At 39.4% G+C, this 23,790-nt stretch overlaps 1 protein-coding gene and 1 non-coding gene across 2 annotated transcripts in view; both read left to right on the top strand.

The window, feature by feature from the left end:
• COPG2 (COPI coat complex subunit gamma 2) overlaps window positions 1–23,790 on the top strand; it is a 219,881-nt gene that overhangs the window by 35,221 nt on the left and 160,870 nt on the right. The window contains exons 6-9 of the mRNA XM_052638348.1: window positions 8,407–8,482; window positions 10,238–10,330; window positions 11,315–11,401; window positions 12,692–12,849. Coding sequence (XP_052494308.1) covers window positions 8,407–8,482; window positions 10,238–10,330; window positions 11,315–11,401; window positions 12,692–12,849 — 414 coding nt within the window. The remainder of the gene's footprint in view (window positions 1–8,406; window positions 8,483–10,237; window positions 10,331–11,314; window positions 11,402–12,691; window positions 12,850–23,790) is intronic.
• Window positions 7,149–7,220, top strand: TRNAC-GCA (transfer RNA cysteine (anticodon GCA)). Its single transcript has one exon. It is a non-coding gene; the product is annotated as a tRNA-Cys (tRNA).

Genomic DNA, 23,790 nt, shown 5'->3' with positions numbered 1-23,790 from the left:
ATCACTGTGGCTAGTAAAGCGTCACCTTGGCTGTACTGATCTACATTTTTTGGACTTCTCTGGTACACGTGGAAAGTGCAGAATTAGACCCAAGTACATGTGAAAATTTAGTATATGATGAAGGTGGCATGTCTAATCACTAGGGTAAATATGTACTTTTTTTTCTATTTATTTATTTTTCTTTACAGTATTGTATTGGTTTTGCCATACATTGACTTGAGTCTGCCATGAGTGTACACGTGTTCCCCATCCTGAACCCCCTCCTACCTCCCTCCCCATCCCATCCCTCTGGGTCGTTCCAGTGCACTAGCCCCAAGCACTCTGTATCATGCATCGAACCTGTTGGCGATTCGTTTCACATATGATAATTCGCATGTTTCAATGCCATTCTCCCATATCATCCCGCCCTCGCCCTCTCCCACAGAGTCCAAAAGACTGTTCTATACATCTGTGTCTCTTTTGCTGTCTCACACACAGGGTTATTGTTACCATCTTTCCAAATTCCATATATATGCGTTAGTATACTGTATTGGTGTTTTTCTTTCTGGCTTACTTCACTCTGTTTCAAACATGTACTTAAAAAAAAGTAATTTATTTGACTGTGCCGGGTCTTATGTGGCATGCAGGATCTTTTTTTTTTTTTTTTTTTTGTAATGTATTTTTTAATTGAAGTACAGTTGCTTTACAATGTTGTGTTAGTTCCTGCTATACAACAGTGTAAATCAGCTGTAAGTATACATATATCCTCTTCCTCCTGAGCCTCCTCCCCACCCCCCTCTCATTCCACCCTCTGCACCATCAGAGCATGGAGCTGAGCTCCCTGTGCTCTGCAGCATCTTCCCATGAGCTATTTCTTCCGCACATGGCAGTGTGTATGTGTCCATGCTGCTTTTCCAGCCTGTCCCACCCTTTCCTTCACCTGCTGTGGACACAAGTCCGTTTTCTACATCTGTATCTCTATTCCTGCCCTACAAATAGGTTCGTCAGTACCATTTTTCTAGATTTCATATATTTGTATTAATTTACGATATTTTTCTCTTTCCAGCTTAACATGTACTTTTTTATACATGATGCTGGGACAACTGAGTAGCCACTTATAAAAAGATACAATTTGATCTGTATTTCACAACATATTAATAAGTCAACTCTGAAAAGATAAGGAATATAAATTTTAAAAGATGAAGCTATATAAGTACTAGAGGAAAACCTTGCTGTAGGGAAAAGGTTTGTAATTATCACTAAAATCCAGAGGCAATGAAAGAAAGGGTTGATAAATTTGACTACATAATTTTTTTTTAAATTGCATGACCCAAACACCATAAAATAGAGAATAAACTAGAGGTTTGCAGTAGGTGCAAGTTGTGGTATAAACAGTTATTCTTGATTTATTGTCATGGTATCCTACATGACATTGCCACTCATTTTATGGCAAAAGTGGAGTTACAGTGGGTTCATGACTAGGAAGGAGGTCAGTAGTTTCACTACATTGTGCGTCTCCTAGAAGGAGACAGTTGGATGCCATGATGACAGGGCTTGTTGAATACTTAGCTGAAGTAGTAGGTTGGAGGTAGGACCCCGTGAGGTTGGGAATTCTCCAAGATGCCATGTATGCACTGAATCAGTTGCCAGTGTATGGTACTGTCGCCAGTAAATAGACCAGGTGGGTCCAGAAATCCATAGTTAGAAATAGGACTGGCCCCTCTTCCTTACTCCCAGTGACCCACTTGGAGAATTTATTCTTCCAGTTCTCACCCTAAGTATGGATTAGAGGTCCCCATTCCCAGGGGACAATGTTTTCAAGGGATGAAAAAAGGGAAGCACTTAACCCATTGATCCCTGGTTCCCATTGGTTATGGATTATCTCCAGCTCACGATTGTCCCACACTTCTGGATGCTACATGTCTGAGTAACAGGTTGGCAAACCTAAAGCATCACACACTCCAGAGTCAGAACAGCTCTGGAGCAGCAAGTGAGCCAGTTAAACATTCGAAATGACGACTATTACTGGGTCACTTTGTTCTTCACGCCTAGTGGACCAGCGGGCGATGGAAGGTGCTGATACACTCATAGAGGTAATTGACCTTGATTCCTCCCAGGATCTAGGGTTGTTCATATACAGGTGACAGAGAGGACTGTATCCAGAATTCAGAGTACTCACTCAAGTATATTTTGGTGCATTCATGCATGGGAAAATGATGATTAGAGAACAACCAGTGGTCCAACCAGGGTAAAACCAACAAAAGGTGTGGATCCCTTGGGATAAAGGTTTGAGTCATCTACCAGAGGCATAACCGAGATAAGATGAAGTGCTGGCCAAGAGTGAGGGAAATACAGAATGGATGGTTATATGAAGGAGATGATGAGTATCAGTTATGGCTTTGAAATGAGCTGTAGCAGCAAGGATTTGTACCATGTTCTACTCATGCTTCCTGTCTCTTGAAGAAATAGTGAATGGTACCATCCTGAAGACTCAGTGATAGATTAGATTCAATGGAAGACATGTTCAAATGTGAGGGGTACGAAGGATGAGCCATACTGGGTGCCACTTTCAAGCCACCTCACATTTCTGCAGCCTCATCTTTGGTTCCAGTCATGGCTGTGGTCAGCATTTCCATGAGAGTCCAGCTTACTTGCAATAGTGCCTCACTTGAAGCATGTGGTGAATGTTTTGCTTTCTGCCCTGAGATTTCTTGTACGTACTCTGAACTCATATGTGTGAGTTAACATGTGAATGTTAAGAGAACGGGGAGTTAACTCTCTGGGGTTAACTGTTTACCAGGGGCGAAGAGCTTGTGGATAAATTCTTTCTTTTTCATTCCTTGAATGTGTGGTTGCTGAGATTTCATTAGGTTCCTCAGTAGATTGCTCATTAAATAACCAGTTGCTTGTGGCAGTGATTCACTAGAGAAAACTTGTCTGGGTTGATTTTCCCTCCTCCTTTGTTTACTTCCTTATCTTTTACTTCTCTCTCAGAACACATTCCCAAATAAACTATCTGTAGGTAAGCCTTTACTGTCAGGGCAGCCTAAGCTAAACAGAAGTTCAGAGCAGCTGTTGGCAAACTGTGGCCAGTGGCCAAAGCTGTTGTGCCATTTTGTAAGTAAAGTTTTTTTGAAACGTAGCCATGGCTTTTAAAAATAATTTATTTATTTATTTTATTTTACAATATTGTATTAGTTTTGCCATACATTGACTTGAATCCGCCATGAGTGTACATGTGTTCCCCATCCTGAACCCCATTCCCACCTCCCTCCCCATTCCATCCCTCTGGGTCATCCCAGTGCACCAGCCCCGAGCACTCTGTATCATGCATCAAACCTGGACTTGTGATTCGTTTCACATATTTTACACGTTTCAATGCCATTCTCCCAAATCATCCCGCCCTCTTCCTCTCCCACAGAGTCCGAAAGACTGTTCACTACATCTGTGTCTCTTTTGCTGTCTCGCATACAGGGTTATTGTTATCATCTTTCTAAATTCCATATATATGCGTTAGTATACTGTATTGGTGTTTTTCTTTCTGGCTTACTTCACTCTGTATAATAGGCTCCAGTTTCATCCACCTCATTAGAACTGATTCAAATGTTTTCTTTTTAATGGCTGAGTAATATTCCATTGTGTATATGTACCACAGCTTTCTTGTTCATTCATCTGCTGATGGACATCTAGGTTGCTTCCGTGTCCTGGCTATTATAAACAGTGCTGCAGTGAACACTGGGGTACACATGTCTCTTTCAATTCTGGTTTCCTCAGTGTGTATGCCCAGCAGTGGGATTGCTGGGTCATATGGCAGTTCTAATCTAGTTTTTTAAGGAATCTCCACACTGTTCTCCATAGTGGCTGTACTAGTTTGCATTCCCACCAACAGTGTCAGAAGGGTCCCTTTTCTCCACACCCTCTCCAGCATTTATTGCTTGTAGACTTTTGGATCGCAGCCTTTCTGACTGGCGTGAAATGGTACCTCATTGTGGTTTTGATTTGCATTTCTCTGATAATGAGTGATGTTGAGCATCTTTTCATGTGTTTGTTAGCCATCCATATGTCTTCTTTGGAGAAATGTCTGTTTAGTTCTTTGGCCCACTTTTTGATAGGGTCTTTTATTTTTCTGGAATTGAGCTGTAGGAGTTGCTTGTATATTTTTGAGATTAATTCTTTGTCTGTTGCTTCATTTGCTATTATTTTCTCCCATTCTGAAGGCTGTCTTTTCACCTTGCTTATAGTTTCCTTTGTTGTGCAGAGCTTTTAATTTTAATTAGGTCCCATTTGTTCATTTTTGCTTTTATTTCCAATATTCTGGGAGGTGGGTCATAGAGGATCCTGCTGTGGTTTATGTCGGAGAGTGTTTTGCCTGTTTTCCTCTAGGAGTTTAATAGTTTCTGGTCCTACGTTTAGATCTTTAATCCATTTTGAGTTTATTTTTGTGTATGGTGTTAGAAAGTGTTCTAGTTTCATTCTTTTACATTCCTTTTTGTTTATACATTATTATGACTGCTTCTGTGCTATCAATAGGCAAAGGAGAGAAGCCTTAGAAGAACTAATCCTGCCAGACCTCAGTTTTTATCTAATTGGAAAAATGCAAATATTTGTGAAAAAGACTGGTCGATAAATTATTTGTATCCAAACAATGGAAATCTGTGCTGCCATTAAAAAGGTTTTAGACATACATTTATATATTTTTAAAAACAGAAATATCTAAAATTTTAAAAAATCTGCCTGTATGGAAAGATTCTCAGATTACATCATTAAGTATAATTGAAGATACCAGAGGAGTGGATATCCATTGGCATGCATTTTAATAAACCCCTGTGCTTGTAAATATGTATTTTAAGAACTTCCTTAAGAAAGCACAAGTGACTATTCACAATGACTGTTTCTGGTTGAGTGGCACTACAGGCTAGGGTGTATGAAGACAGACTTAGACTTTATATTTTATACCTTTCTGAATATATTGAGAATGGATTGTTACATGAGTAAAATACTTTAATAATTGAAAAATGAAAGAACCTGAAGGATTGTCAATTGTTCAGCCTTTCTCCTCTTGGTGCCCTGATGAAGTGAGTTGGAGGCCATTTTGGATTATGTGAGGGGAACTGAGTGAGAGAGGAGGTGGAGAGTCAATTTGAGGGTAATATAAATACACAGAAGACAGGAGAAGGAAAGACAAAAGAGTGAATAATCTAAAGATTAAAAACCTTTTAAAATTAGGGACATGAAGTTTTGTACCTCAGTCCACACTCCCCTGCCTGCTTTTGCAGCTCCATAGAAGGGTCTGAAATCAATGACAGTTGTCAATTTAGAAAGCCATTCCTGAGGAAGAGACATCTTGAAGTAATCATTTCAGTCAAATTCTTTCTTTTCTTAAAATTTTTTTTAACTTTGATAAGTCTTCCTCCGTAACTCAGCAGGGAAAGAATCTGCCTGCAGTGCAGGAGACACAGGGATAAGTGGGCTTGATCCCTGGGTCTGGAAGATTCCCTGGAGGGGAGGATGTGTCAACCCATTTCAGTATTCTTGCCTGGAGAATCCCATGGACAGAAGAGCTTGGAGGGCTACAGTCCATGGAGATGGAAAAAACTGGACATGACTGAGCAACTAAGCCTGCGCACAGTCACATAATATAAAGCATTCTATTTTACCCATACTTAACCGTACAGTTCAGTAGCACGGAATACATTCACATTGCTGTGCAACTCTCATCATCCGTCTCCCAAATTTTTCACCTTCCTGAACTACAGCTCTGTCCCCATTAAACTCTAACTCCCCATTTTCCCTCTCCACCCCCACCTCCAGCCCCTGGCATATACCAGTGTATTTTTGGACTCTATGAATTTGACTCAGTAAATCTTTAATCCAGTTTTCTGTTGATGGGTGGAGCTGTGTTCCCTCCCTGCTATTTACCTGGGTCCAAAATATGGTGGAGGTAATGAAGATAATGGTGACCTCCCTCAAAAGATCCCATGCATATACAGCTATACTCAGTGCCCCCAACCCTGCAGCAGGCCACCATGACCCACGCCTCTGCCAGAGACTCTCAGACACCCACAGGCAAGTCCGGGACAGTCTCTTGTGGGGTCACAGCCTTGTCTAACTCAGTGAAACTATGAGCCATGCCATGTAGGGCCACCCAAGACGGATAGGTCATGGTGGAGAGTTCTGACAAACTGTGGTCCACTGGAGAAGGGAATGGCAAACCACTTCAGTATTCTTGCCTTGAGAACCCCACAAACAGTATGAAAAGGCAAAATGATAGGATACTGATAGATGAACTCCCCAGGTCGGTAGGTGCCCAGTATGCTGCTGGAGATCAGTGGAGAAACAACTCCAGAAAGAACAAAGAGATGGAGCCAAAGCAAAAGCAACACCCAGTTGTGGATGTGACTGGTGATGGAAGCAAGGTCCGATGCTATAAAGAGCAATATTGCATAGGAACCTGGAATGTTAGGTCCATGAATCAAGGCAAATTGGAAGTGATTAAACAGGAGATGATAAGTGTGAAGAGATGGCTGTGGTCCATGTGATTAGATTGGTTAGTTTTCTGTGATTGTGGTTTTCAGACTGCCCTCTGATGGAGAAAGATAAGAGGCTTATGGAAGCTTTCCGATGGGATAGACTGACTGAGGGGGAAGCTGGGTCTTGTTCTCATTCTAGGTATCTCATATAATTGGAATCAAACAATATTTGTCTGTACCTAATATATATTGAAATGCATTTGTAAGGTTACTTTAACAAATGTCCTAACAACAAATGTCCTACAAACAAATGTCCTACAATAAAGAAGATTGTACCATCTTTATTTTTCCCTGTGCTATACAGTAGGTTCTCATTACTGTTTTATACATAGTAGCAACTTAGCAGCAGTGTATATATGTCAATCCCAAGTTTTCAGTTTATTCGCACAGTTTACCCCCCCTTGGTGTCCATATGTATGTTCTTTACATCTGTGTCTCTGTTTCTGCTTTGCAAACAGGTTCATCTGTACTATTTTTCTAGATTCCACATATATGCATTAATATGCAATATTTGTTTTTCTCTTTCTGACTTCTCTCTGTATGACAGTCTCTAGGCCTATCCATGTCTCTGCAGTCTCATTCCTTTTTATGGCTGAGTAATGTTCCATTGTATATATGTATCATATCTTCCCTGGGACTTCCCTGGTGGCTCAGATGGTAAAGCGTCTGCCTGCAATGCAGGAGACCCGGGTTCAATCCCTGGGTTGGGAAGATCCTCTGGAGAAGGAAATGACAACCTACTCCAGTACTCTTGCCTGGAAAATCCCAAGGATGGGGTAGCCTGGCAGGCTACAGTCCATGTGGTTGCAAAGACTCGGACACGACTGAGTGACTTCACTTCACTTCACATCATATCTTCTTTATTCATTCCTCTGTTGATGGCCATCTAGGTTGCTTCAGTGTCCTGGCTATTGTAAATAGTGCTGCAGTGAGCATTGGGGTACATGTATCTTTTTGAGTTATGGTTTTCTCTCAGTATATGCCCAAGAGGGGATTGCTAGGTCATATGGTAGTTCTATTTTTAGTTTTTTAAGGAACCTCCTTAGGCTTCCCTGGTGGCTCAGATGCTAGAGAGTCCATCTGCAATGCAGGAGACCCAGGTTCAGTCCCTGAGTTGGGAAGATCCCCTGGAAAAGGGAATGGCAACTCACTCCAGTATGCTTGCCTGAAGAATCCCATGGACAGAGGAGTCTGGCGGGCTACAGTCTGTGGGATTGGCAAGAGGTGGACACAACTGAGCAACTAACACTTTCACAGAACCTCTATACTGTTCTCTATAGTGACTCTATCAATTTACATTCCCACCAGCAGTGTAAGAGTCCTTTTCTCCACATCCTCTACAGCATTTATCATTCGTTGATTGTTTTGATGATGGCCATTCCAACTGGTGTGAGTTTTGATTTGTAGTTCTTTAATAATTAGTGATGTTGAGCATCTTTTCATGTGCCTCTTGGCTATCAGTCAGTTTCTTTTAAAGAGTTAGGTTTGGGGAACTTGGGATTTGAGCATGAGGCTCTCTATATCATTGTCTGTTTTTTATGCCAGTAATCAGTATACATTGGACTATTACTTAGTCATAAAAAGGAATGAGATTGCAGAGTCATGGATGGACCTAAAATTATATATGTACTTAGTTTATGTGACTAATGTCTCTTTTCCTTCTAGAATGTAAGCTCCATGAAGGCAAAGACTTGGTTTTGCTCCCTGCTGTGTTCTTTAGATTTAAAATGGTCTTCTATCCAATAATTTTTATGTTTATCCAAAGAAGATACTCAATAAATATTTGTTGAATCAATAGTTGCATTAAGATAATTATGGGGACAAGTGGAATTAAGGATGGGTGGACTCCACAGAAGAGAAAACTTTTATCTTATGGTAATAATTTGATTTTTCTCAGTCTGACTAAGGACATGACTGGAAAGGAAGATGTGTACCGAGGCCCAGCCATCAGGGCTCTCTGCAGAATCACTGATGTAAGTTCTTTGCTTTACTGAGGCATCAAAGGGGACCTGTGTTTATCTGCAGGTGGCCATGTAAACTTAGTAGGATTCCTTGTCTGACTTTGTGATTCAGCAGCAGCAGAGAAACACGACTACCAGAAAGGCTTTTGTGGCTCCAGGCTTTTTTCTTCTAGATTGTTTTTTCCTTTTGTTTATTTAGATTAGTCTGTTTCTCTCCATATCTGCTCTCATGAATTTTTGTCATAGGGCACGTTGCTCGTAGGAAACAAGAGCCATTTGAATTTAGCCTTTTTATTTTATTTTTATTTTTATAAAAATTTTTTGATGGGCACCATTTTTGAAATGTCTATTACGTTTGTTACAACATTGCTTCTGTCGTTTATGTTCTGGTTTTTTTGGCCAAGAGGCATGTGGGATCTCAACCCCTTGACCAAGGAATTGACCCTCCCACCTACTGGAAGGTGAAGTCTCAACCACTGGACCAGTGGGGAAGTCCCAAATTTAGCTTAAAAAAAAACAACTTTATTACAAAATACAAATCTTTCAGAATTTGAGGTAAAACTTACAACCAGATATCAGAACTAGAAATAGGACAGCTGTAAGGATCTCAACAACAAGATTTCCAGGTATTTACTATTATGATCCTTTATTTATGAGGCTCAAGCCTCCTTATTTAAGTATTTAGGGGAAACAGCCTGACTAGCCGTCAGCTAGCCAGTGGCTTGTGTCCACCTGGGTCTAGGTCAGGTGTTTAACCTTGACTTAGTCTGTTGTATTAGAAGGAATGAGGTTAAAGAGTATGTAAGACTGTCCCATTCTTGGAACTCTGCAGGAAAGGTTAAAATGAAGGGCAGACTGGGCATTGCCAAGCAAATTGAGTAAGATTTTGGCTATATTCATGATCGGGTATACATTATGTATACATTTATGTATACATTTGCATTCAAGTTTCAAAGGTTGAGCAGGATTCAATGGTAAATCTGGATCCTAGAAGGAGTAATAGAAATGGTTTAATGTTTTCCAGTGCTCAGTTACTTTGTTGTGGTTGCTTTTGTTTTTACCATTAAATCGATAGCATAAGACTTGACCATGCCAGGGCTAGCAAGAAGATTCACTTCATCTAAGTAATTAAGCTTGGTGTATGTACCATCCTTATTTAACACCACCTTGCCAGGGCTACACTTTCTTCCAGGTAAGCTAAAAAGAACTTTATTTTCAGCAGATTTTATGTTGAGGACTCAATATAATTAGCATATTTCACATGTAATTTCTTATGTATTTGAAATAATCAGAGTTTATAATTGATTTATAGAACTTCCTGGGATCCATGTGAAAAATATTGGGTTGGCCAAAAAGTTTGTTTGGGTTTTTCTGTAAGGTGTGCAAAAGCTCAAATGACCTTTTTGACCAGCCCAATATATGCACTACATGTAGATGTATCTAAAAGACTTCCAGAGCATCCCCATTTAGGAATTGCTTTTATAATACCTCTGGTAGGTTCAGCCTTTACTTGTATATTTCCGAACTGGGATTCTCCACTTTGAGACCATTTATTTCATTGTGGAGCAGTTATTCCTTTTCCTTATGTATACTCTAAAATGTTCCTTCTTGTCCCCTGGGATCTGATTATTATATGATCAGCCTTTTAATACATTCTAAATATTTGCACAGAAACAAATGTGTGACTTGTGTTTGTAGATTATTTTGAAGTGGTAATTTTGCATGAAAATGTCTTACTTCAGCCTTTTTCTTTATGAATGTTCTTAGGGAACAATGTTGCAGGCCATTGAGAGATACATGAAGCAGGCCATTGTGGATAAAGTCTCCAGTGTATCGAGTTCAGCATTGGTATCTTCCTTAGTAAGTGAACAAGTAACTGATTCTCATGCACGGTACAGTTTCTAGTTGCAAAAACAAAATATCACTATGATTCTCTCACAAATGAAACATTAAAAAATATGTACACATTTCTGTTACTTTATATGAATGCTTTATCTGACAGAGGAACATTGAACAATTAAAATGGGCAGTTAAAAGGATGAAGTTTTCATATGTTTGAAAGGTTTTGGTCATCAGAAAGTTATGTTGTACATATAATACAGATGGGGGATAAGGGTGGGGTGAAGGTCAGGAAAGAAACTGAGAGTCAGTCTCTTCCTTTGAATCTTCCTTTATGACCTGCCCTTGTACCTCTTGTCTCTCTGTCCTCTGTTTTTGTTGATGCCTTGTGTCTGCAATTGTCCTTCAATCCAAAGTCTACTGTCCCACTACTAAATTTCCTCCCAGGAAGTGCTCTTTGTTTTAGTAATGTCTTTTCTTTCTCTTTTTCACCAAAACAAAATTTATTCATGGCAGCCTATCACATTGTATTTGATTAAAATTGGTTACTAATGTGTGAATGGATTAGATCATCTGAATCACGAGAGTTGCTGGTTCTGGAATATAATTGGTCAAGTTTTACAGCAGGTACTCTACTTTTTTATGGCACTCTGTTTTTTCTTCCAGGTGAGTTTCCTGGAAGTAAAACCTATGATGTTAACATTATTTAAGTACCATCTTATTAATTATCCATTCCCTTCCCTTCCTTTCCCTCTCATTACTTCCCTTTATGCACCTCTCCCAGCCCACAGACATACGCCACCTTTGCAAAGGGGTCTTGAACAAGTGTATCAGGTTTACTAGTTGTCTCAGAGACTTGAAATAGACGTGTAACACTGTAAAGTTGTTTCTTTTCTTTTTTTTTTTTCTGGAAATGTCTATTAGTGATTTTCCAAGAAAACTAACTCATGTTTCTAAACTTTTAGTGACTGTGCATGATCTGTTCTCAATTTTTTCTGTATTTAGCACATGATGAAGATAAGCTATGATGTGGTTAAGCGCTGGGTCAATGAAGCCCAAGAAGCTGCTTCAAGTGATAATATTATGGTCCAGGTACTGTCACTGAATCACCTTACCTTATGTGTCTAGGTCAGCTTTCTGTAACCCTACATTTTAGGGGCAATTTATTGATTCTTCAGATGAGTATTAGCTAAAGACTAATATTAAGCAATTTAATATTAAGTAGCCTGTTAGTGCGTATTCTCAAGTAAGTATTCCCTAATTATGATTTACCCTGCTAGTATTTAGTAGAAGCTGTCAGAATGTTTTAGAAAGATTCTTATATTCAGTGATATTTGAGATGCTTATCCTGAAGGTCATAATTCATTTTAGTCCTTTGTTTGAAAATTAATTTGTGAAGGTGGATGTTCAGTTCCAAGCTTTTCAGGCCTTGATTATACTGTTTGAGTTGCGTGCTCAGTCGCTTAGTCAAGTCATACTCTTTGTGACCGTATGGACTGTAGCCCACCAGGCTCCTCTGTCCATGGGATTTTCCAGGAAAGAATACTGAAGCATGTTGCCATGCCCTCTTCCAGGGAATCATCCTGACCCAGGGATCGAACCCATGTCTCCTGCATCTCCTGCATTGGCAGGTGGATTCTTTACCACTGAGCCACTTGGGAAGCCCAAAACCCATGACCCAAAACCCAAAACCCATGATTATATTAGACATAGAACTTTTGTTGGAAGGATCTACTTTTGATATTCACTAGGCTATTCTTAATTAAAAGGAACAAGATTAAATTCTTAACTGGCAATTTTTGTATAAAATACCCCATTGTGTTTGAGAGAGTACTTATTTATTCCATTTCAGCATTTACTTCTCATGTTAGCATATTCAGTTATGAGGAAATAAAGTAGTAATTTTTCCCTTGGGAAACATTCTCACCCTCCTAACTCTGATCATTGTGTTTTTACACAAAGTGCCATGATAATTACATGCCTTAAACCTACTTTAGGAGATGAATCTATTAACCACTAACATAACCACAGATGATTTAAAGCCACTAAGCAAGACCTGTAACACTGGTTAAAGCCTTGGACCTGAGAGCCTTTGTCCTAAGGATGGATGGGGCAACGCTGAATCTGCTAGAGCCGTCTTCAGATTGTATGTCATCCCCGTAATACTTACCTAATCTGAATTAACAGGGTAAATTAAAAACTCATCCTTTCAATCATGCCTTTGTTTGATTCAGCATGGAAAAGATAATTCCCTTTGTATACATTAGAGTTGAGTATCTTTTTATTAAAAACCTAGCTCTGTATGATTGCATTTTTATGTCAGTTTTATCCTCTTCCTATTCAGCCTTCTTTCTGTCTTACATTCTTTTTCTTGTTCTTTAGTACCATGCATTGGGAGTTTTGTATCACCTTAAAAAGAATGATCGCCTTGCTGTTTCTAAGATGTTGAATAAATTTACTAAATCTGGTCTCAAATCACAGTTTGCTTACTGCATGTTGATCCGAATTGCCAGTCGCTTACTAAAAGAAAATGAAGAGGGGTAAGTGTTTTCATCTAAACCTAAGTAATTTTCCATTTGCTGGTTAACATGCCTCAGAGTTTATTTCCTTTATGAATATTTTTTGGGCAGTGCTGACTTTACAGAGGGATTTAGTGTTTTCCAAATTAAGAAAAAAAATCATGGGATTCCTAGTAACACAACTTCTATTTTTACCTTAATGTATGCTCTGGTATGGGCTTCCCTATTGGCTCAGTGGTAAATAATCTGCCTGCAATGCAGGTTCAATCCTTGAGTCAGGAAGATCTCCTGGAAGAGGATGTGGCAACTCATTCCAGTACTCTTGCCTGAAAAACCCATGGACAGAGGAGCCTGGTGGGCTACAGTCCATGGGGTTACAAAGAGCTGGACGTTGCTGAGCACACACATGCTCCAGTATATGCACTTAATAGGGTATGACCACTAATAATAAATAACAGACTGATATTGAACAGAAAAATACTTACCATAGGTTATATAATAATTAAATGTGAAAGCTGGAAGTGACCTTAAGAATCAGCTTTTCTTTTTTATAAAAGAGAATTTTGAAGTATTGCATTTAATGATTTATTTAAATAATTTATTCATTTAAAGCACATGAGGGAGACTAGTAGAATTACACATTCATCAGATTCTTATATTTTTCATGAAGTAGTGTTACATTATCTGCTGGTAGACAGTGATAATATAAGGATAACTATTGTAATCTCTTGAGTAATCACTAAAAAAACTAGGAGATGTAATGTAAATATCAACAGAGAACGTAAAATGGAATGTTAAAAAAAAAATACTCTGTTGAGCTTCCTGCTCTCAGTAATGGTAGAGTAGCTTGGTTATATTAGCTTTCATGCAAATAATGATTATATCATTAGGTGGCTTAATGGTAAAGAACCTGCATGCCAACCAGGAGATGCAGGTTTGATCCCTGGATTGGGAAGATCCCATGGAGAAGGAAATGGCAACCCACTCCAATATTCTTGCTGGGGAAAACCTATGGATGGAGGAGCCTGGTGGCTGTAGCTAAAGAGACAGACTCAACTTAGTGACTAAACAGCAGCAGCAGCGTGCTTTCCTGAAACAAAAAACCCCACACTATTTGAAAATACTGGTGAGTGGTGAAAAGCAGGCAAAAACTGTAGGGAATGGATGCCTGAAAGACAGAAACTATACTGGGTAAAATTTGCATATATCTGGCTGGTCTCTGAGGGCACGCCACAATTTTTGTATGTGGGAACCCAGAAAGCCATAGTATTTACTAAGTAGACAGTAGGGTCAGAACAGTTTGATATTAGAAGAATGATGGAAATTTAGGGTGGAAATCCTGGGAAAAGGAGGGCCATAGATACAGTGAGTCTCAAAATACATTTTCAACTCTGCACAAATCATTGTGTATAGGAGAAATACAGGAGAACTATGTACAGTTCCTCTAATTATGCATGTACAGGAGAAGACTAGTAAACCTGGCATACAGCAGTAGCTGTCAGCTGAAAGAACTGAATGGAGAATTCAGTTGCAACACACTACGGAGGAGATGATGTTTAGAGTTTTCTCCCAGCTAAGTTAACTGCCTGCTCCAGAAACATCTTAGATTTAAAGTCTTTGCATTTTATCATTCACAATTGTCTGTATATAGTAATAAATTTGAAAGTAAATAAAATTGTTAGTTCAGTTCAGTTCAGTCGCTCAGTCGTGTCCGACTCTTTGCGACCCTATGAATCGCAGCACGCCAGGCCTCCCTGTTCATCACCATCTCCCGGAGTTCACTCAGACTCACGTCCATCGAGCCCATGATGCCATCCAGCCATCTCATCCTGGGTCGTCCCCTTCTCCTCCTGCCCCCAATCCCTCCCAGCATCAAAGTTTTTTCCAGTGAGTCAACTCTTCTCATGAGGTGGCCAAAGTGCTGGAGTTTCAGCTTTAGCATCATTCCTTCCAAAGAAATCCCAGGGCTGATCTCCTTCAGAATGGACTTGTTGGATCTCCTTGCAGTCCAAGGGACTCTCAAGAGTCTTCTCCAGCACCACAGTTCAAAAGCATCAATTCTTCGGTGCTCAGCCTTCTTCACAGTCCCACTCTCACATCCATACATGACCACAGGAAAAACCATAGCCTTAAGTGCAAGGATTTTGGAAAATGTGAGTAGCTGAGAAAAAGCAATCAATAGAAATTGGGCCTGATGTGGCTCAGATATTACAATTAGCAGATAAAAAATTAAAGCATCTATTGTAAATTTGTTATTAAAGACTTTAGTGCAAAATAATTACAGTGAATGTATAGAGGACATGGAAACTAAAAAAGCTAAAAAAAATTTTTTTAAGAACTTAAAAGTGCTATATCAGGGTTCAACCAGAGAAGCAGAACTGATAGAGGAGTTAAAAATATGAAGAGGTTTCTGGTTTTTTTTTTTTTTTTCCTTTTTTTGAAAAAAAAAAAAAAACAAAACACATTTTTTTTTAAAGATTGAGTAAACACCATAAACAGTTTTGGACCTTGCCAAGCAAGTGCAAAAATCAGTAGGATAGACTGTAGAAAAGGAAGTCCATAGGCAGTCTACAGGCCATGGGTATAGCTCAAGGCTGCTGTTCACTGGTTAAATTGGTCATCTCACATTTTACTGTAAGCAGCAAGAGGAAACCAGGTCATACCTTCACCAGTTTCCTTGGAAATTTCCTCAAGTCAGTATCCAAGTTTGTTTATAAATTCTGCTTTCCACAGAACTTGCAGGACACAGTTTGACTAAGTTTTCTATCAGTACACAACAAGGATCCATCTTACTCCAGTTAATAATAACAAGTTTCTTCTGATCCTCCAGGACCAGGTTTCTACAAGCAGTTTATGAACCTTCACTGGCTCTTCTTCAAGACCACATTTCTATTAATAGTTTGTTCAAGGCATTTTAGATTTTCTTCATTATGTTCACTAGAATTCTTGTAGCCTCTACCCATTATCTGGTTCCAGAAACAGTCCCACAGTTTTAGGTATTTGTTGTTGCAGCACCTCACTTCCAGGTACCAAAATCTGTATTAGTGTTTTATTGCTTCCATAACAGATTACCACAGGTGTAGTCACAACATCCATGATTTCACAGTTCTGTAGGTTAGACATCAGTCTCATGGGTTACAGTTAAAATGTTGGCAGGATGCTGTTGCTTACTGAAGAATCCACTTTCAGTCTCATTAAGGTTGTTGGCCAGATTCATTTCTTTGCGGTCATAGATTATAGGTCTCTCTTTCCTTGCTGGCTGTCAGCCAGGGGTTGGTCTGTGTTGTGTAAGGTAATATATTCAGATTCCGTGGAGGAAAGCATGGACATCTTTGGGAAACCATTCTGCCCGCTACAAGTACAATAACTGAAAGGGACAATTTGCCAGGTGGCCTAACACAAAGCTAGAGATCACTGAGAAGAGTGAAAGTGTTAGAGTTAGTGAACTGGAAGATATTGCTATAAAAAGTAACTAATTTGGAGACTAGAAAGAAAACAGATTAAAGAAAAATAAACAGAGCTTCAGAGAACAATAGAATAGTATCAAGTGGCCTACCACTTGATACATAATTGGAATTCTAGAGGGAGATGTGAGAGAATGGAGCAAAACAGATACTTGAAGAAATAATGAACAAGTATTTCCCACTATGCATTTCTTCTGGAAGTGCAAGATTGATCTAACAGTCAACAATTGACATAATATTCCTCATTTAGAGAATAAAGGGTAAAAATCTTAACATCTTAATAGATGCCAAAAAAGCAATTGACAATTAAACTTGTAATTTGTAATTAAATTACAATTTGTAATTAAATTTGTAATTTGTAATTAAATCTCTCTTTTCAAGAATTCCCTGACAGTTCCATGGTTAGGACTTGGCACTTTTACTGCTGAGGCATGGGTTCAATACCTGATCAGGGAACTGAGATCCTGCGGAGGAACTGAGATCTGAGGGCTTCTCTGGTGGCTCAGATTGTTAAGAAGCCTCCTGCAATGCAGGAGACGCGTGTTCAATCCCTGGGTTGGGAAGATCCCCTAGGGGAGGGCATGGCAACCCACTCCAGTATTCTTGCCTGGAGAATTCTATGGACAGGGGAGCCTGGCAGGCAGCAGTCCATGGGGTTGCAAAAAGTCGGACAGGACTGTGAGACTAAGCACAGTGCAAGGTGTGGCCAAAAAAAAAAATCTCTTTTCAAAGCAAATAATAGAAAGGAATATTATTATTATGATAAACATACCCCCCCCCCCAAAATCTCCAATACACTAGTATTTATTGGTGAAGTATGAAAGACTTTCCCCTTAAGATTATGAATGAAACTAGGATGCCTGCTAATCCTGTTTTTTAAGTAACATTTTACTGGAGAGTCCTACTTGGTACAATAAGTTAAGAAAAATATATAAAGATTTGAAAGGGGACATGAAACTATCTTTGTTTACAACATGATTGTGTATATAGAAAATGCAAAATAATCTATATGTTATCTGTTAGAATTGATATGAGTTTACCAGAATTACTGGATAAGCTAATATCCAAAATCAGTTTTGTTTCTACATACCAGCAGCTAGTCAATATGAAACAGTTTTGAAAAGATGGTATCATTTCAGTAAAAATCAGATCCTTAGAAATAAATCTACCAAAAATTTTGTGTATTTCTATGGGAGAAGGCAATGGCACCCCACTCCATTACTCTTGCCTGGAAAATCCCACGGACAGAGAAGCCTGGTGGGATGCAGTCCATGGGGTCGCTAACAGCCGGACACAATTGAGCGACTTAACTTTCACTGTTCACTTTCATGCGTTGGAGAAGGAAATGGCAACCCACTCCAGTGTTCTTGCCTGGAGAATCCCAGGGGCGGGGGAGCCTGGTGGGCTGCTGTCTATGGGGTCACACAGAGTTGGACACGACTGAAGTGACTTAGCAGCAGCAGCAGCAGCACACAAGATTATAAAATGTTATTTAACAAGTATGACTTGAATAAGTGGAGGGATATATCAAGTTCTTAGAATATTCAGTGCTGTAAAGATACCACATCTTCTTTGATCCATGGATTCACTGAATCCTTGATCAGAATTTCAATTGATTTCTTTTAAATATCAAACAGAAATGCGTGCATTTGTGTATCAAAAGACATCCCAAATGTGCTTTTTCATAATAGCCCCCAAATGTAAGCACATCAAACATCCATTAATGCTTGAATCAAAAAATAAAATTTGGTATATTTATAAAATCATCCCCAAGAAAAAGAAATGCAAAAAAGCAAAATGGTTGTCTGAGAAGTCCTTACAAATAGCTGAGAAAGGAAGAAAAGCAAAAGGCAAAGGGGAAGAGGAAAGCTATATCCAGCTGAATGCAGAGTTTCAGAGAATAGCATGGAGTGATAAGAAAGCCTTCCAAAGTGAACAATGCAGAGAAATAGAGGAAAACAATAGAACAGAAAAGACCAGAGATCTCTTCAAGAAAATTAGAGGTACCAGGGGAACATTTCATGCAAAGATGGGCTTGATAAAGGACAGAAATTATATGAACCTAACAAAAGCAGAAGATATTAAGAGATGGCAAGAATACACAAAATAACTATACAAAAAAACCTTTGTGACCCAGATAACCACGATGGTGTGATTACTCACCTAGAAACAGACTTCCTGGAGTGCAAAGTCAAGTGGGCCTTAGGAAGCATCACTACAAACAAAGCTAGTGGAGGAGATCAGTGATGGGATTCCAGTTGAGCTATTTCAAATCCTAAAAGATGATGCTATTAATGTGCTGTACTCAATATGTTAGCAAATTTGGAAACCTCAGGATTCACCACAGGACTGGAAAAGATCAATTTTCATTCTAATCCCAAAGAAGGGCAATGCCAAAGAATGTTCAAACTACTGCACAATTGCACTCACTTCACATTCTAGCAAGTTCATGTTCAAAATTCTCCAAGCTAGGTGTCAGCAGTACATGAACTGAGAACTTCCAGATGTACAAGCTGGATTTAGAAAAGGCAGAGGAACCAGAGATCAAGTTGTCAACATTGGTTGGATCATAGAGAGCTGGGGAAATCTAGAAAACATCTGCTTCAGTGACTGTGTTAAAGCCTTTGATTGTGTGGATCACAACAAAATGTGTAAAATTCTTAAAGAGTGGGAATACCAGCTTCCCTGCCTCCTGAGAAACCTGTATGTAGGTCAAGAAGGAACAGTTAGAACTGGACTGGTTCCAGATTGGGAAAGGAGTACATCAAGGCTGTATGTTGTCATCCTGCTTATTTAACATATATGCAGAGTACATCATGCAAAATCCTGGACTGGATGAATCTCAAGCTGGAATCAAGATTGTCAGGAAAAATATCAATAGCTTCAGATATGCAGATGACACCACCGTTATGGCAGAAAACGAAGAGGAACTAAAGAGCCTCTTGATGAAGGAGAAAGAGGAGAATGAAAAAGCTGGCTTAAAACTCAGCATTCAAAAAACTAAGATCATGACATCTGGTTCTATCACTTCATGACAAATAGATGAGGAAACAATGAAAACAGAGACTTTATTTTTGGGGGCTCCAAAATCACTACAGATGGTGACTGCCGCCATGAAATTAAGACAGTTGCTCCTTAGAAGAAAAGCTAAGACAGACCTAGACAGCCTATTAAAAAGCAGAGACATTATTTTGCCAACAAAGGTCCATCTAGTCAAAGCTGTGGTCTTTCCAGTAGTCATGTACAGATGTGAGAGCTGGACCATAAAAAAGGCTGAGCACCAAAGGATTGAAGCTTTCAAACTGGTGTTGGAGAAGACTCTTGAGAGTCCATTGGTCTGCAAGGAGATCAAACCAGTCAAGCCTAAAGGAAATCAACCCTGAATATTCATTTGAAGGACTGATGCTGAAGCTCCAGCGCTTTGGCCACCTGATGTGAAGAGCTGACTCATTGGAAAAAACCCTGATGCTGGGAAAGATGGAAGGCGGGAGGAGAAGGGGAGTAGGGAAGACAAGATGGTTGGATGGCATCACCAACCAGTGGACATGAATTTGGGCAAGCTTCAGGAGATGGCAAAGCTCAGGGAAGCCTGGCGTGCTGCAGTCCATGGGGTCGCAGAGTTGGATATGACTGAGTGACTGAACAACATATAGTCAATAGTATATGTACAATGAAAGAAAGTGAGAGTGAGGTCGCTCAGTCGTGTCCGACTCTTTGTGACCCCATGGACTGTAGCCCACCAGGCTCCTCTGTCCATGGGATTCTCCAGGCAAGAATACTGGTGTGGGTTGCCATTTCCTTCTCCAGGGGATCTTTCCGACCCAGGGATCAAACCCAGGTCTCCCACATTGCAGGCAGACACTTTAACCTCTGAGCCACCAGGGAAGCATATGTACAATAATAGAGATGAAAAATTGCCATGGTTATTCAGTGGACATGAGTTTGAGCAACCTCTGGGAGATAGTGAAGGACAGGGAAGCCCAGCATGCTGCAGTCCGTGGGGTTGCAGAGTCAGACATGACTCAGTGACTGGACAACAGCAGCGACCATTGATAAATGTGACCACATGGATAAATCTCAAAGAAATCACATACAAACAAATACATTCTGTAGAGTTCTATATAAGTTAATTTCAGATTTAGCTGGCACAACTAATCTATTACAAGTTAAAGTAGTGTTTATCTTTAGGGCATCACAGCATATTACTGCTTGGAAGGTGGAAAGTAGGGGGCTTCTGAAGTGTTTGAAATATTGTAACAAATAAATAGATTTGTTATAATTCATTTATGATCTGTAGACACAGTTTTTTAATAATTTACCTATGATTTAATTATGTGTCAGGTGTAACAGATTACTGTAAAACTTAATCAGATTAAAAGGGTAATAAACAGTTATTTTCCCCACACAATTTCTGTTGGCCAGGGATTTGAGAGTATTTTAGCTGAGTGGTTTCTGCTTGAGGTCTTTTGTGCGATTGCACTTAAGATATTGGCCAGAGTTGCAGTCATCTGAAGGCTTGACAGAAGCTGGAAAATCTGCTTCCAGGTATCTCACACACAGGACTGGTACCTTCAAGCAGACTGTTGGCAGAACGCCTCAGTTCCTTGTTGGGTAGACCTCTCCATATTGCTGCTTGAATGTCCTCATAATGTTAAGGATTGCTTCCCTCAGAGCAGGTGATACAAGAGAGTGCAAAGTGGAAGTCACAATCATTTTTACGACCTTGTCTTTGAAAACACATCCCAACATTTCTGCAGCATTTTGTTGGATAAAAAAGGTCAGCTCTATTCAGTGTGAGTGGGGACAACACAAGGGATTGAACCCCAGGAAACATTCACTGGGGCATCTTCAAGGTGGGTACTGTGTTTTCTAGGGCTGCCAAACAAAATACCACAGACTAGGAGACTAACACAGCAGAGAGTTATTTTCTCACAGCTCTGGGGGCTAGGGAATCAAAGATCAGAATACCAGTAGGGTTGATGTCCAGTGGGAGCTTTCACTTGAGTTGTAGCTGACTACCTTCTCTGTGTGTGCTCACATAATCTTCGTTTGGTGCCCGTGGAGGGAGAGAGCGAGAGAGCAGGAGTGGGAGCTGAAGCGCTTTCTGTTGTCTCTTTAAGAACTTTAATCCTGCCAGGTCAGGACCCCACACTTATGACCTCATTTAACCTTAATTATTTCTTGGAGGCCCCTTCTCCAGATAGGTCACACTGTAGGTTAGGGCTTAATATATGAATTTGGTAGGAGGGATAGGGGAATGCAAGCATTCAGTCCACAATAGTTACTTCATGTATTTTTCTATATTTTTGTTATGATACGAAGTTAACTTTTAAAAATGGCTGATAATTTCTCAGGCCTGTACAAAGAAATAGTCTTTAGAGTTAAAAAACAAAATCAAAAAAAGCACCAAATGCTGGTAGAATGACGGACAAAGATAAACACAGGCAAGTACATTCTCACAGCGAATTTTTTTTTAGCATCAAGAATAAAGAAAAGGTTCTACATTTTTTTTTTTTTTTTCTTTTAATTATTTTTTATTTCAGGATAATTGCTTTACAGAATTTGGTTCTTCTCTGTCAAACCTCAACATGAATCACCCATAGGTATACATATGTCCCCTCCCTTTTGAACCTCCCTCCCATCTCCCTTCCCATCCCACCCCTCTAGGTTGATACAGAGCCCCTGTTTGAGTTTCCTGAGCCATGCAGCAAATTCAGTTGGCTATCTATTTTACATATGGTAATGTAATTTTCCATGTTACTCTTTCCATATATCTCACCCTCACCTCCCCCTGTCCATAAGTCTATTCTCTCTGTTTCTCCATTGTTGCCCTGTAAATAAATTCTGCAGTACTATTTTTCTAGATTCCATATATATGTGTTAGAATACAATATTTATCTTTCTCTTTCTGACTCACTTTACTCTGTATAATAGGTTCTAGGTTCATCCACCTCATTAGAACTGACTTTTAACTTCCATGAAGAGTACATCATGTGAAATGTCAGGCTGGATGAATCACAACCTGGAATCAAGATTTCTTGGAGAAATGTCAACAACCTCAGATATGTAGATAATATCACTCTAGTGGCAGGAAGTGAACTAAAGAGCCTCCTGTTGAGGGTGAAACAGGAGAGTGAAAAAGCTAGCTTAAAACTTGATATAGCCGCTATGGAAGATGATATGGAGATCCCTTAGAAAGCTAGGAATAAAACCACCATATGATCCAGCAATCCCACTCCTAGGCATATAACCTGAGAAAACCAAAATTGAAAGAGACACGTGTATCCGATTGGTCACTGCAGTACTATTTACAATAGCTAGAACATGGAAGCAACCTAGATGTCCATCAACAGATGAATGGATAAAGAAGTGGTGGTATATATACACAATGGAATATTACTCAGCCGTAAACACATTTGAGTCAGTTCTAATAAGGTTCTACATTTTAGATAAAGATAATTTGACCCATAGTTTTACTTCAGGTTTCTCTCAAGCTGCATGGCATGCAAGGCAGCAGTGGAGCAGTGTCTTAATAGTGCTGTTCATTTTTATTATATTTTATATTTCCTTGATTGAGTACTTCCCAATTTATTTATATTCATTCTTCTATTAATGGGCATTTGGATTGTTTTCTGTTTTGAGCACTTATTAATAATGAAATGGCTATAAACAGCATCTCTGTACCTAATACCACACTGTTTCATTACCATAGATTTATCTCTTTGTATGTAAGCATGCATTTCTATAGTATGTATCTAGTAATAGAATTGCTAGATCATTGGGTATACATCTCTTTACTAGGTAAGTTGGGCTTTTTTCAAAGTGATTGTACTGATTTACATTCTAGCCAGCAGTGTGAGATTTCTGGAGGCTTGATACTGTCAAATTTTTTAAATTTTACTAATATAATTTTACTAATCTATATATATTTTTTATTGACATATAACTCACATGTCGTAAAATTCACCTTTTTAGAGTGTATAATTCAGTGGTCTTTATAGTATGTTCACAAAGTTGTATAACCACTGCCTACTCCAGAACATTTTCACCACCTTAAAAAGAAACCCACAACCCATTAACAGTCCCTTTCCCTATACTACCCTCCCCTCAAGCCCTGGAAAACATTAATCTGCTTCCCATTTCTATGGATTTGCCTGTTCTGGACATTTCATATAAATGGAGTCAAACAGTATGTGTTCTTTAGTTGTTGGTTTCTTTGGCTCAGCAGTAAAGAATATGCTTGCAATTCAGGTGATGTGGGTGATGTGGGTTCGATCCCTGGGCCCGGAAGATCCCTGGAGGAAATGGCAGCTCACTCCAGTATTCTTTGTTGCCTGGAAAATCCCATGGACAGAGGAGCCTGGAAGGCTACATAGTCCATGGGGTTGTAAAGGGTTGGGTATGACTGAGTGACTGAACACACAGTAATGTTTTCAGGGTTCATCTCTGTTATAGAGGTATCGGTACTTCATTCTTTTTATGGCTGATTAGTGGCACC

Source organism: Budorcas taxicolor, chromosome 4, assembly GCF_023091745.1.
Source record: "Budorcas taxicolor isolate Tak-1 chromosome 4, Takin1.1, whole genome shotgun sequence".
Lineage (NCBI taxonomy): Eukaryota > Metazoa > Chordata > Mammalia > Artiodactyla > Bovidae > Budorcas > Budorcas taxicolor.
Note: the sequence above shows the minus strand (reverse complement) of the source record. Positions and strands in the feature narration are given on the sequence as shown.